Here is a 15,788-nt window from a genome sequence, read left to right on the forward strand (position 1 = left end):
GTTTCTTTTCCATTTTACCCTGTGAGCAGAAACCGTAACTGGATTGTGAGACCGGAGACAGTCATTTCCCAAGATGCTATTTTTAGGTGGAGACATGAATGCTTTTGCTCTGGTAGAGTTCTTTTGATTCTTTTCCCTGACTTACTTTCCATCTCTTTATAAGGCCAAAGACGGCAGAGAGCTGCAGGCCATGTAATGGCCACGGTGATCCAGACACTTTTTACTATAAATTCTATTATATCTACTTTTTCTAATAGAAAAAATAATACAAAATTTAATATGTCCCTTAACCCAGGATCCAGAAAACAAAGTGAAATTACATGAACGCCTAAGGAGCCTTTATTTTGCATTGTTCATAATTCATTTTCTATATTCCTGGTTGTATATATGGATACCTACTAGAAATATTCTACAAATGAGATCTCAGGGAAATAAATAACAGCTAGTGCTATAACCTGGGATTTTAACTTTTCCTTTTCCTTTTACGAGTAAAAAAAAATATTACATCTATTTGTCTTTAATCTTGGCATTTATTATAATTATAGATATTCATGCTATCTGTGTTTGCACTGCCAATTATAAACTATCTTTTAATTAAAAAAGCACATTTTTAGCTCTTGATCGTGAATGGCAACAACAGCTACAAGAAGAAATATTTGTGTATATTTTGGCTGTGATATTTTTAAGAAATAAAATTACACATATTCTTCATACGATAACTAAAAAAAAAACCTCCTGATGTAAGTATTGATCACAGTTTCTCTGATGCACCCAGTGGGACTAGTTTACCAAATTCAATTCTCTACAAGTACCTGGTCACTGAATACTTAATACCTTGTGAAAATGTCTAAGTCCATCTCAGAATGCACCTGGTTCCCATAAACATAGGCTCAGCAGTATGTGTGACTTTAATGGTGAAATTATGGATTTCTTGTTTCCTCCTCTCCCTGCATTCACTCGGGAAGACTCCCCGTAGCAAAGCAGTTCACAAGGATTATGAAGCAGGAAATAGTCAACACACTTCTTGTCGGACAAACGCTATCCTTACACGGTCTGCTTGTGCTCTTATATTAACGTACAGAACTTGCTCCCAGAAAGGATCACAGCCACCACGCATCACTTTCTGTAACATCCAACTTTGTTATTATGGGAAACTTGAATACAGAGGCTCCCCAAACACTGAAAAAAATATACGAGAAAATATTGAGCTAAGTAATTGTAATAAATTGATAGTCTAAATGTCAGTCATCTCCCATTTAGCAACTGCACCCCCCTAAGTAACGCTGCACGTGAAGTAGAAGGCATTTGGCTTTGGTCCTTCTAACCCCAATCAAACTTTGAATTTCGCTGTTGCCTGAAGAGCAGAATCATTTTGATGTCAGGCATTTATTTAATGGAAACTTTCTGAACTTCATTCTAATCATAAACTTTTAGCGACAAGCTCTGTAATTTTTTAACGAAATAGAAATAATATGGCAGTGAGCACTGAGCAGGTATTTTGGTATGTCGGAAGTGTTGGAATTGTCAAGATTTCTGTGAATAATCTGTGTATTTCTAATTTAAGTTTGCTTATTCTAATGGACACGGCAGAGAACACATGCAGGCATCCCTAGAACTTGAGTAAAATTAGAAAAGTTTAGAGAAAAAATGCATTAGTCATCTGGAAAAATAGTCTTAGAGGCTGTGGATGTGTGGCGTCCAACAAGAGAAAGACTTCATCTATTAGTACAGAAGGGTTGCCAGTGCATCAGTGGATCACCCTGGAGACCTCTTGGTGACAGGAGCTGCTGCTGCCCTGCCCAGCATTTATGAGGGGATCCACCGCATCTCGCTGTCCAGAAGATCAAAATCCAAAAGTCGAAGTACGGTTTCTACTGAATGCATATCGCTTTCACATGGTAGTCGAGAAGTTAAGCTGGACCATCGTGTATCCTATGTTCCCTTGGCAACTATATTACTCACCACAAATCAGCATGGTTTTGCTTTATACCAGAACTATGACCCCTGTGACATGGTCTGCCTTTATACATAATCATGGAAAAATTGGTACTACTGATTCTTAAATATATAGCTATGTGTGTGTGTATACATATATCTATTTAGGAAACAGTTTTGCATAAAGGTATTTAGAAGATAGCAGCACTGACATGCTTATAGAAGGAAAGTGATAAGTAATTCAAAGGGAATAAGAAGACAGCGTTTATGCTTCGCAAGTGGAGAAACTGTTTTGACGTTCCAGTTATATCCAGAAGCCTCTACCCACTAGGAATTATCATTTAGTTCATGCTGTGAGGTTTCAGCTACCTCAGCTGAGAATACCATGATTACTGATAACAGTAAATGGCCAGTTAGTTTTTCAAGAAATCAAAACGTCATGGTTTGAAAAGCCTCTCCAGTGTCTTAAGGAGTACACGATGGTTCATATTATCACTGGTTAATACAGAAATGCTTGGCAAGTGTCAGGCACCTAGGCTGAAAGGTGGCCTCTGTCTAGCACTCTGGATCGCCACGGAAAAATCAGGACCAGAGTGATGAGAGAATTCTTGTAGAGTGTATAATTTTTGAATGCTCTTACTTATTACATAATGATACTATTATTTGTAAGGCATCTCAAAATATTTTAAATTATGCACAATTGCTTTTAGTGCTAATTGGTAAGAAGAGCCCTCTGGGAAGATTTCCCGAGCGTAAATGGCCATTGTCATAGTTGAAAAAGTTGCCATTCATGCTCCCTCGTATTCTTCAATGCTACAGCCTAAATCTGAGTAACATTCATGAAAATGTTACTTTTTTAAAAGGACCTAATTCAGTACATGGTGGCATGAAAACATAGGGAAAAGTATGCATTTCGACTAGACCACGTACAACCTGTTTTAAAAGTAGTACCACCTAGGGGCTTCCCTGGTGGCGCAGTGGTTGAGAGTCCGTCTGCCGATGCAGGGAACACGGGTTCGTGCCCTGGTCCGGGAGGATCCCACCTGCCGCGGAGCGGCTGGGCCCGTGAGCCATGGCCGCTGAGCCTGCGTGTCCGGAGCCTGTGCTCAGCAACGGGAGAGGCCACAACAGTGAGAGGCCCGTGTAATGCAGAAGAAAAAAAAAAAAAAAAAAAAAAAAAAAAGCAGCACCACCTATATAGACAGTGACATCTCCAGAAACCATACTTCTCAAACAGGTAGGATGAAGAGATAAGCTTGTGTATGGTTGTGACTGAAATTGCCAAGAATTCAGGCATCATATATGCTTGTAAGGTTAGGCCTTACACTTCTGTAGGAATTATTTAAGAACTCATTCTTTAAGAAACCAAGTTCATGTTAAAAGCCTAAGCTGGTTAAGCAGACACCCACTGGCCAAACAGAATTCCAAAGAGATTACGAGTGACACCTACGTTAATTATTCACTGAGTAACATTACTACTATGACCAGTGGGGGAATTAGTTGGTGGCATTCCTAAGTCGGTCTAAGAAGTATTACAGCATCAATTCAGAATTAGACTGTCAGACAAGCATCTGTGCTATTAGGGTCCACAAAACTGGAGAGATCCTTCTGAAGCGACACATAACGTTTGTAAAAATAGTCCCTGAAAGCCACTGAAAGTGTTGGAATTTCCTAAATTGCCATTAAACTCTAGTGACAGTGATGACGGAGGATTCCTGCCTAGTGCCCTGCTCTGAAGGAAAAGGGTAACATCTGTTAAAGTGGTTTGACGGCCCAGCATTTTAGTGAGGCAGAGACCCCGGGCAGAAGTGTCCCTACGTGACACACACACACACACACACACACACACACACACACACACACACGTACTGCTTTCACCACAAGGGTATGTAGAGGACTGACAGTCCATTTCGTTATATGGAGGCTTGTTTCCGCTAACACTGGAAGTGATGCTGCTAACTAAGCCTCATCTATCTTAAGGTGAGAAGGAAACAATCAGGTGGGGTTCAACCTCAGTGGTGTCTGAGACACCTAAGAAGTATGTAAACCAAATAGCTTACAGCTGACAGTATGTCTCATTACCACTATGTTAGGAATTGTTTGAATTTCCATCTTACCCTTAAAGATTATAAATTATACAAAGTGTTTTTCAGAATTGGCCAAAGATGGCTTGTTTATATTCTAAGAGTATGACTAACATAAAAGCCATCAATTAATGGACATTAATAACATTTTAAACTGCTTCCCAGTCATCACTAGTAAGTGTTTAAGTAAAAGGGTACATTTATGAAAATTAGATTTTAAAGCAACAGTATTGGGGACTTCCCTGGCAATCCAGTGGTTAAGACTTTGCCTTCCAATGCAGGGGGTGCGGGTTCGATCCCTGGTTGGGGAGCTAAGATCCCACATGCCTCACGGCCATAAAACCAAAACACAAAAGAGAAGTGATACTGTAAACAAATTCAGTAAGGACTTTAAAAATGGTCCACATCAAAAAAATCTTAAAAAACGAAACAGTATTCAGTTTTGTGGCTTTAGGCATCATTAAATCACATGCTTTAAAAAGAAAAATCTTCAAGGACATTTATACCTAACATTAAAGGCCAATAGCTACTCCTATACTTTGAGTTGTGGCTCACTCAGTATGATCAAAAAGTCATACTTGGAAGTATGACTTCCAAGCCTCCGACTTTGTTGCCCCCTCTTTTAGGAATACTGCAGCCCTGCAGCCGCTGTTTAGAAACCGGGGCACTTTGACAGGACACATAAGGAACCAAGGCATCCCCGGTGACCCTAACTCAGTTCCAGCCAACTGAGCGATGTCAGCCATTCTGAAGTGAATTGACAGACAACTGCAGCCACGCCACGTAAAGCAAATGAACGATACTTTACGCCACTGCTCACTGAATGCGCAGTTACAATGTATTTGACACAGAAACTGGTACCCCAAACCCAGAACACCTGGCACTGCCTGACAAGCCTGGGAGAACAGGGAACTAACTGTCCGTGAAGGTTGGAAAAGCAAAACTGCTATTGGAAGCTGGAAAGATGGTGAGTTACATCTCTAAGTAGCAAAACAACTGGCAAAACTAGCAAATGTGTGTTTTTGGCTAAGAAACTTGCTAAGAAATGTTCAAGTTGTCCACTGGTTTCCTTCAGCTCTGTATGAGGCATGGGAAGAGGCACATGAAAGAGAGAAGAAACTTTTCATTTGCAAGAAGAGTTCAGCAAAAATATAGAAGACACAGGACCTGTAAGGTTGGGTCCACTCTCTCCAGAGCTGAAGATTCTCGAAGTACGAAATGGTTCCTGGATCATATGATCAAATCAAGACTGTAACTGCTGTGCCCATTATTAAGACTTCAGGGTTACGCCAGCACCTAGAAAATCCTGTCAGCTCCACAAAGGAGTTCTTAAGCATCTTAAGAGATTTTCCCCAGAGCACTTCACTATTCCAGAGGCGTCTGTGTGAATCACGATTTAGCTTTTAAAGAACATTTAGGGAACTCCAAACAGTTTTATAGGAAACCCACAGCATTTTTAAGGGGGTTGTACTTTGATAAACATATATGCACAAAGACATTTTAAAAATAAACAAGACCACCCGACCCCCAACTTTGAGTAAGCAGGAAGGAGAATATAAACGATCCACTTCAGAGCACTTATGATAAATGTATAGTCCTAATTTCTAGCAAATATATCTCTTTCCATCTGTGTGTGTTCTCTCAGGCCAATGCCTGAAAGAAATGGAATTCATGTAAACAACTCCAACCATCGGAATAAACTGAGCCATAAACCCGGGGTTTTGGGGTTTTCCTCTCTCTCCCTCAACTGGAAGAACATTATGCTAAGTCAGGAGTGATGACGTGATTCTCACTGAGCTCCTAATTCTGAGACATTGGCCAAGTCACTAACCACTCCAAACCTGTTTTCTTGTCTTTAAAAGGATCAATCCAATAGTGACGTCACAAAAGATGGTGGATTAGTATCCAGAGAATGTGTCCCTCCACTGAAGATGCAAAAATCCTCAACAAAATTCTAGGAACTGAATTCAACAGATTAAAGGGATTACACAAAATGACCACCGGGTGGGGTGGGGAGGTCTACTCCAGAATGCAAGCATGACTCAACATATGAAAATCAACGTAACACATAACATTAACAGAAGGAAGGACAAGAAAAACACATGGCCATCTCAATTAATACAGAATAAGCATTTGACAAACTTCAACACCGCTTTGTGATTAAAAACATTCAACAAACTAGAAACTGAAGGGAACTTCCGCAACATGAAAGCAATACGTGAAAAACCCACCACAGTGAGTAGCATACATAATGGTGAGAGACTGAAAGCTTTCCCTCTAAAATAGGAACACAAAGGTTCTCATTTTCACTGCTTCTTTTCAACACAGTATTGGATGTTCTAGCCAGAGCTATCGGGCAAGAAAAAGAAATAAAAGGCATCCAAATTGGAAGGGAAGAAGCAGAACAATTTCTATTTGCAGATAATCTGATAATTAAGGAAGCAATTCCACTTACAAAATCCAAAAGAATAAAATACTTAAAAATAAATTTAACTAAAAAAGGACTGTACACCAAAGGCTACAAAATGTTTCTAAAATAAAGAGGATATAAATAAATGGAAAGACATCATGTGTTTATGAACTGAAAGACAATACTAAGATTGTCAATACAGGGACTTCCCTGGTGGCGCAGTGGTTAAGAATCCGCCTGCCAATGCAGGGGACATGGGTTCAAGCCCTGGTCCAGGAAGATCCCACATGCTGCAGAGCAACTAAGCCCATGTGCCACAGCTACTGAGCCCGCGTGCCACAACTACTGAGCCTGCGCTCCAGAGCCCGCAAGCCACAACTATGGAGCCCACATGCCACAACTACTGAAGTCCACGCACCTAGAGCCCGTGTTCCGCAATGAGAAGCCTGGACGTTGCAACGAAGAGTAGCCCCTGCTCGCCGCAACTAGAGAAAGCCCGCATACAGCAACAAAGACCCAACACAGCCAAAAATAAATTAATTAATTAATTAAAAAAAAAATGATTGGCAGTACTGCCATAAAGTAACCTACAGATTTGATGCAATCCTTAACAAAATTCCAAGTCATTCTTCCAAAATGGAGAAACCAATTCAAAAATTCATATGGAGGGAATTCCCTGGTTGTCCAGTGGTTAGGATTCCATGCTTCTACTGCAAGGGGTACAGGTTCGATCCCTGGTCAGGGAACTAGGATTCTGCATGCCTCACGGCGTGGCAAAAAAAAAAAAAAGAAATCATGTGGAAACTCAATGTACCCTAAAGAGTCAAACAATGTTCAAAGAGGATCAAAGTTGGAGGACTCATAATTCCAGATTTTAAAACTTATTACAAAATTTACTATAAAACTCAATACAGTAAAGACTGCAGTACTAAGGACACACACGCACACCCCATAACCTTAGTTAGAGTTGAGAGTCCAGCAATAAGCCCATAGGTCAATGGTCAAATGATTTTCGACAATTCAACTGGAGTAAAAAAAGTTTCTTCAGGTGGTACTGGGATTACTGGATATCCACATACAAAAGAATGAAGTTCGACGCCTACATCACACCAAATACACAAGTCAATTTAAAATGAATCAACAGTCTAAATATGAGTTCATACCGCAAAGCTCTTAGATATGACATCAAAAGCACAGGCAAAAAAAAATTCAATTGGACTTTATCAAGATGATAAACTTCTGCACATCAAAGGAGATTATCAAGAAACTGACAAGATGACTTACAGAATGGGAGAAAATATTTGTAAATCATATGAGCCTAGTATCCAGAATATATAAAAAACTCTTACGACTCAACAACAGAAAGACAACTGAAAAAAATGGGCAAAGTGCTTGAACTGGTACTTCTCCAACAAAGATATACAAATGCCCCACAAGCACATAAAACACCCACTTAGGATGGCTACTAAAAAAAAAGTCATGATAATGTAAATGCTAATGAACCAACTAGAAAGTAATATACAGTTCAGGAAAGGTTCTTGTGATGTAACTAAATCTTCGTATCCTATGAGAAAGTAAACTGATAATATAAATTGATTTATCGAGAAATACCAGTATAGTCATATGGTCTGGCACATAAAAAAAAAAAAAAGGCCAAACAAGCAAAATTATTTCCACGTGGCAAAACTGCGAAATAGGACAGGGGTTTAAGGGCATATTAATTTTTTTAAAAGCATGTACATGTTTTATACCATGATAATTTTTTTAAATAAATAAAAATGAAAGTTTGTATAATTTTTGCTCATTCTGTTCTTAGGATATCCAAGTACTTTTGCAAAAATAAAACTATCCACGTAACTCACGTACGCTTAAAGTTTACTTGCAGTTAAATGTGACTTAAACTTTCATTCTCATAATAAAGAGAGCTACATTTCTACTCGAGTTTGAATAGTGAATTTACAGATTCTGATAAAGAAATCTTTATAATAGCTAATGTTTATTCAGTACTTAACCTGTTTATCTGAAACTGTTCAAAGCCCTTTATAATTTTCATCACTTAATTTTCAAAATAACCCTACGAGGTAGGTCTTATTATTACACCATTTTATACATGAGAAAACTGAGGTTCAGAGTTTATGCAACTTGGCCAAAATTAAAGTTAGATCTGGGACTGAAGCGTGGACATTCTGATGCCAAGGCTCACCTCAACGACCCAATGGTAAGGACTCAACCAGCCTTCATTTTTCTTCCTTTTAACTACAGAAACTGCATTTTCTTTCTGTTCGCTTTGTGAAGGTTTATGTGACCACTGATAGCACAGATGTGAAATGGGATATAAGAAAAACTCTAAGCAACGGAAAGAGCGACACTCCTGAGATGTCACATGCCAGCCCACAGCCCCACGGCACAATGACCACGTGAAATCTCAAGTCAAACAGGCCCCCGGCAGATTCATTCAGACCAACCGCATCTGCTCAGCAGGACCGCTCTGCATGGAAAGTTCTTCAGTGCTTTGATACTCTCTGCGTGAAGATGTAATGGAAGGATTGAATAGAAACATGTGAAATCATTTGTTCATTTATTCATTAATATGTTGTCAAATTCAGTTTTCTATACACTATGGTGTTTATTCCATTTTCTGTACTATTAGACATACATATTTAAAAAAATATTTAACTTATTTTTACGAAGAAATTAAATATTTTCTGAAAAAAAGAATCACTTTATTATTGTTCTCTAGCAACAAACCTGAAACAAGTCTCAACCAACTCAACTACTCATTTAAATACCCCGCTCCATGGCCACTTAGCTAAAGATCGGCTTCACACAACTCTATTCTACGTAACACTGTTTTACCCTGTTACATAGCATATAGTTAAAGAACATTTTTGTAATAAACACATTTCTCTTTTGATATGATACAGAACAAGTTTTTCACACTTCCCAGCAATCACTCAAATGTATTAAAAATGTATCCTTCTTTAAAAGGCACACACACTTACAGGTTCAAATCTTTATTGTTTTAAAATTCTACATGTCTTTTACAATACAACATTTTGTTATATTTAAATGACCTCTAAATGGTTAATGTACAATGAATATGTTTTTTCTGAAACTGAACCATAAATTACGACTTCATCAATATGATTATTCTAAACAGAATAATAAAGTGTTGGGAAGGTCTGTGTGCTGCTTGAGAAACCATCACTAGCACACTCCCCCCTGTGGAACCCAGGCGACCAATCTGTTCAAAGTGCTTTTGAAGATTGCTGATTATGGCTGATCGTAAAGTCAGTCAATCAAATTAGAGTTCCTTCTTGTTTGGAAACATCAAAGGGCATTAAAAAAATAAATGAAACGATTTGTTTTAGTAATCTACAGAGGCAAACTCGAAATTATGATTATCTGCATGCAGTGACACTCCTCCTTAAATAGTTTTGAAGAATTTATACATTTTATAAAGAATGTGTTAAAGAGTGCAAGTTTTCTGATATTGATTTCACAAAAGGACAAATGCTGGTAATAACAACTAACACTGAATATCTAAGTTCAAGCTAAGGTATATGTAACAGGCAAAGAATATGGCTGATCATAAACCACAGTGCACGGGGTGTGCCCTTTGAGAAAGTGAACTAGTTTGGTCCGCATTTCTAGAGTTACTTGGGTAGAAAAACAAAAACAAAACCATTTTAACTCAGCCAAGGGTTTTGATGAATTTATTGTTCCTAAAATGTAGCCAGGTAGAAAGTAAATGATATACACGAAAGAAGTATGCTGTCGTGTTGACTTGTATATAAAAAGATGGCCTGCTGTTTTTGGAGTGATGAATGAGCACTGTTGGGACAAATCAGAAAAACGTCACACAATGTCTCAATTTCTTCCAAAATTATACTTTCTTATTCCATGACACAGCTTTCACTCTGTAAAACTTTGTCCCCAAAGGAACTTTAAATCTGTTTTGTGCCTAAGACAGAAAGAAAAGGGTGATTAAACCAAACTACAGAGGTACCATCCTACCACACTATGCCATGCTCCATCCTTGTGGGAAGAGCGGCGTCTTTATCAAAGGACGCAGATCCGCCCCTCAGCCGATGGGCATATAACAGACGAGCCGCTAATACTGACGGAAGGCTCGGTAAGCACCGCTAAATAACACAGTACAAAGTGAGCCATATGTTATTATTTTAAACATCAAAGAAACCTCAACAACACACAGGTCAAGTTCTATTGCTGTTTTGGCGCACAGGGTCCACAAACGAGCTAGGAAGACTGCTCACTGCTCTGACTCTACAGCACGGACACTGCCGACATCAGTCAGGCGCATTCTGAGCCATCGATATCTCACATTACCTTTCTTCACTGGGGGTAGCATTATAAAAGTAAGGAAACATCAGCTCTACCTACAAACAGATCAATCACCAGTTATGTTGTGTTCCTTTTTTCGCACATGAAAACACTAGTAATTTAATACTCAGAACAGAAACTTGTTGTAGTTTTCCCGGATATGTGGATAGCTTGTTGGCCATCTACCTCTACTACTGGAAGGCAAATCACATAAATATTCATAGAATTGCTGGTGCAAACTCACACTCATTAAATTCAGGCCTAGTTCAAGTGAATTAGAAGGCCAAGAAGAGCACCGTTCTGCATAAAGCATCCTGAGAATCTTCTTAAACTCCTAGGTCCATGTCCCACGATGGGCTTACCTTTTTGGCCTGACAGTACTCCTTCTCCATCACTTTCCCAAGGACCCATGGTCTTCGAGATACACCTGAAGCTATGGAATCAAACCATTAAATTCTTTTTGAAAGTACAACGATAATTATTCATGAAAACGTAACTGCCCGAGTCACAACAGTTTAATGACGTTCTGAGAGGGAAATCACAGAAATGCATAGCGATTTATAAAACAAAACGGAATTCGCCTTACTTTTCAACCACTAATTTTGGCTTCACTTACTCATTAAGTGCAGATGGTAAGTCAAACCACAGAACTGACAAAGTTCAAGAAACAAAAACACAATCTGAGTACAAATCATGAACAAATAAATCTAGGAACTCTAAATTAGCTCAGCAGTGCCACCTACTGAAAGTGCTAATACATGACCTTTTCTGCTACTGAAAGCAGACCGTTACACAGACAAAATTTATATTCTAGGTTCAAAGCAAAGCATTGTCTTCTCTCTTTTTTTTGGCACCGCAATGCAAACCCAGTCAGTGCACAATAAATAACAAATAAGGATTAAGGATGAAAGAAAGTCTAAAGGGCAGTACTTGTGTGGAGGGGAGATAAAAAAATGTGGAAGGAGACACGACGAAAAAGCTAGTTCTCACACGGCAAAGTATGTAAGAGATAAATACTCATTCTCTTTTAAAATTCATCGGAAGAGAAGTTGTCATCAAAGAGCTGATTCCAAAAGTATTCGACCAATAAATTATCTGTTAAGGGTAAAGCCTCTGAGAAGCTAAAACTGATTTTTTATTCCATAAACCTTACTTGGCATGATATACAAAAAAGATATCCTGAATAAACCATCTGAAATGAACATACAGATACTACCATGTGATACAAAGATAAAAAAGCTCCTGGACCACAGGATATGGCAAGTCTACTCTAAGGACTAACAGAGCCCCTCAAGGATAATTCACGATTTCTGAAAAGAATCATCTAACACTCATATCCACGGAGTGATGAGTCCCTGTCATGGGCATAACAACGCCCTGGTCACCCACACACCCCCAGGGCAAGGAGTCGGTAGGCAGCATTACCCCAACTGGCATCCTGTTCTGTATGTATGCATGGACGTATGCAGGGAGGGAGGGAGGGAGGGAGGGAGGGAGGGAGGGAGGGATGGAGGAAGAGGAAAAAAGGGGGCCTGAGTTCTGTGGTAAAGTAAGACTATCAAATAAGTTCTTTTCTGTGGGACTTGTGAGAGCCTTCACAATGCAAATGCGCATGGTAGACGCTGAGCGGTTACTAGATGTAAACACTGAACTCTTCCTGTTCTTAGGAAATGCAGAGTGAAGTAGTTAAAGGGGCAGGATGTCCTGCTTGTGTACAGCTGTGGAGCAGAACATTTAGACGTGCACAGGCAGAGGTAATGCACATGGGGCAGAACGTTAACAGCAGGTGACTCTGGGCGAAGGGATATCGGGCTTTTTTATACTGTCCTTATTTATGCAACTTTTTTGGTAAATTTAAAAATCATTTTCAAATTGGTCTAAATAAATGAAAACCAAAAAACCTACCAAAAAAATTCCGTTTTTAGAAAAAAAATCAAGTTCATTGTTTTCAAGGTACAAAACCAGTAAATTAAATTGCAAGCTTCTCTTCTCATTTTTCATGGTCACATTCTACATAACCCACCACCAACAGCCATGGTGGCGTGATCGTGTGCGGCCTACTTCAGAGAACGGGCATATGACCATGTTCACAAGTCATTTCAAACAGGAACATCAAACCAAGCGGACACACAGTCTTGTTTCTGAATAATTCTATTTAGCCTGAGTATCCCAGGGTACCTATTCTGTTCTTTTTGAGTTCTTTAAAGATTAATGTAATAGATGATAGTAATATACTAACTGTAATTTAGTATACTTTAAAAAAGCTTATTGCCTCTTTAAAAAAAATTACTGACAAGTTCAATGAAAGAAAAAGGTAGAAACAGGATGATAAATAGGAGAGAAAAGACATCTTATAATTTAAAAGAATTTATTTTTGCCAAAACAAGTAATGCCCTTATAAACAAATGAGCATGTTATATTGAAGCTTAAATAGGTATGAGAATTTTAACAGTGTAACTCTGCTATTGCTAGAGTATGAGATACTTGACCCAACTGCATCAGCAGAATCCAGGAACAATCATCTGGATAATGAAGATTTTAGAAAAACAAACAAACAAAAACCTGATAAGGCAGAGTTCCTGCTCACCTATTTAATTCTGACATCATTAGACAACGTGGGAGAAAAAACTTTCATATATTCTCTCCACTCTAGGTTTATTGTTTTGGTTACAGATGTGACACTTACCCCCCTCACCTGGTTTGAGGTCCAGGGCAGGCAGCGACTCTGAGTGCAGGAAGTACAAGGTGGGACTCACGGTGAAGAGCACGTAATTGTCATGGCGCTCGTCCAGGATGATGAGGACCAGATCTCCCACCTGAAAACTGAACAAAGGAATGATTTCATTGATCTGAGGAGTCACCCTGATTCTGCAATGTTCAACGAAACATTCAATTAACAATGCAATAGGAAATTTCATACTTACATGATTTGTTTTTTACTCTACCCAGGCCCTCATGGGAATGCTGGACACACAGACGCTCAAAGGCTAACGCGAGCAACCGCCAAAGACCCCAAATTTTTAAACATAAAATTTCCAATAAATCTACTGTTTAGAAGAGCACAGCCCAAAACAGGCTTGGGTGAGGGGGAGACAAAGAATACCCATTATAGTGCATCTAGCTATAGAAAGAAGGCATTCATCCTCATCTTTCATTTTACAATAAAAAACATAAATTGGGGGAGCAAACTTAGTCACAGTGGGAAGGAAAGAACTACCTTATACTACTTCTCCGGTCTCCAAGTAGTCTCCTCAATCTGAAAGAAAACCCAACTGAACCAGCTGCATGTACTTAGGCTCAAACAAGTCAACAGCCCGACTCGGGGTGAAGCCAGCAAGGAGGCAGCAGAAGGAGAGAGTAGGTGTGACCGCCTAGGGTGTCTCAGCTGGTGTCTGTCTCTCCAGGGTCCTTCGGAAGTGTCGTTTGGAATATCAGTTCAAAGTTAACCTAGATCTAAGATAACTTAGTGGGTCCTACACCTAATAAGTCATTAACATCACTGGGGAAACTTTAAAAAGTTAACAGTCTATCATCCACTAATTATTTATTCTACACTTAACTGCCTGCCTAAAAAGATGTGACAGGCAATGTTTTGGAGGATAATACCTTAAAAAAGGAAGATAGGGCCTCTCTGAGGCAGTTGTTTTTTTTTTTTTAAGCTCATCTCTCTCTAATCTTTGAAAAACCTTATATTGATTTGACTTGACGTACAGCTGGTAGATAAAGACTGATACACCCAGCCCTTCCAAATCACTGAGAAAAGATAAAAGTCTAATGAGAAGTTAAAGATCAGTAACTGGGAGTGCCTGATAACCGGACATATGGTCGATGGATCCATTACGGACAAAACGGAGGGACTCATTTATTTTTAAGTCAGTCCTGACAAGTAGAGAAGAAATGACCAGTATTCACGAGCTGCTAACAATGCTTTATCAGACACCCTCCTTTCCAGTAGCCCATGCCAAAAACCAATACATTACTATGGGGTAATCTGGTCCTGGAATATTGTCTATTAAGTTATTCAAGTGATAATTTTAACAGCGTATTATGGATTTGTAGCATATCAGTAAAATGAAGTCTGAGAAATAAAAATGAAGAAACACTCCAACTTCAAATACCAAGATTCTCCAATCTAAAATGAAAAAGACTAAGGTGATAAATGGGATTTAAGAGAGGTGGCACCAGCTGAAAAGGCTTCAGGAATGTATGTGTGATAATTAAAGCTATGATAGGAAGGACTTCGAATACAATCCTAATGTTCCCAAAATAATTTAGAAAAACCTTGCTTTTCAATAAAAAAAAATGTTAACTACGAATGAGTACAAAACACTCAGCTGACTGAACCTGAAGTTGAAAGATTATAGCCATTGAAATACATTTTCATTGACAATTCAATACTACTCAGTTCAGTACATTATTTTCACAGAAAAAAGCACAAAATACAAATCAAATACTTACTCTCTAATAGCTATCTTTTCCGAATGCCTTGGGGACACGGACGACATGCTCTGAGACATCTAGAAAGAGAACAGTTCACAAAGCTTACACAAGTAACGTTCTCTCGATGCACTTACTAGGTCCACACTGCAAACGTTTCTTCCAACGCGACACACATTCACGTCTGTGTCCCAGCTTTCAGGGTCCAAACTTCTCTGCTCCATTAATGTGATTCCTTTCCTTCAACAATTACTTTCAGTGGACAAATTTACCTACACTTTTACTTATGTTATTTCTTAATCAGGTTTGGCTGGATTAAAGACTGAATATAGAATTTCATTTATAAATACATATTTAATCCTAAAAAATATCACTAGGAAGGAGACATGTTTTTCGAGAAGAGTTTAAAACCCACTCTTCCGAGCAAGCATGACACAAGGAAGGGGCTGCCCCCCCACAGTGAGCATCGCAGGGGACACGACGGGACGGGACAGGCTAACTGGTCTGTGGCTGCCTCAGCTCAGCCAGGACTCTCCACTCCTCAGTCAGGCTTCAGCACATTTCTCACCATGTCACAT

The 15,788-nt window shown here is 39.0% G+C and overlaps 1 protein-coding gene across 5 annotated transcripts in view; it reads right to left on the reverse strand.

Moving 5' to 3' along the window:
• Window positions 1–8,990: 8,990 nt before the first annotated feature.
• Window positions 8,991–15,788, reverse strand: part of RB1CC1 (RB1 inducible coiled-coil 1) — a 60,314-nt gene continuing 53,516 nt past the window's right edge. For 2 of the 5 annotated variants that reach the window (XM_032609433.1, XM_032609437.1), the window contains 4 exons: window positions 15,232–15,290; window positions 13,460–13,596; window positions 11,136–11,206; window positions 8,991–10,263 (listed from right to left, as the gene is read on the reverse strand). In XM_032609433.1, the coding sequence (XP_032465324.1) occupies window positions 9,979–10,263; window positions 11,136–11,206; window positions 13,460–13,596; window positions 15,232–15,290 (552 nt within the window). In that variant the 3' untranslated portion in view covers window positions 8,991–9,978. Of the gene's footprint in view, window positions 10,394–11,135; window positions 11,207–13,459; window positions 13,597–15,231; window positions 15,291–15,788 lie in introns of all 5 variants that reach the window. The other 3 variants (XM_032609434.1, XM_032609436.1, XM_032609435.1) reach the window with 3 other exon arrangements.

Source organism: Phocoena sinus, chromosome 17 (genome assembly GCF_008692025.1).
Source record: "Phocoena sinus isolate mPhoSin1 chromosome 17, mPhoSin1.pri, whole genome shotgun sequence".
NCBI lineage: Eukaryota > Metazoa > Chordata > Mammalia > Artiodactyla > Phocoenidae > Phocoena > Phocoena sinus.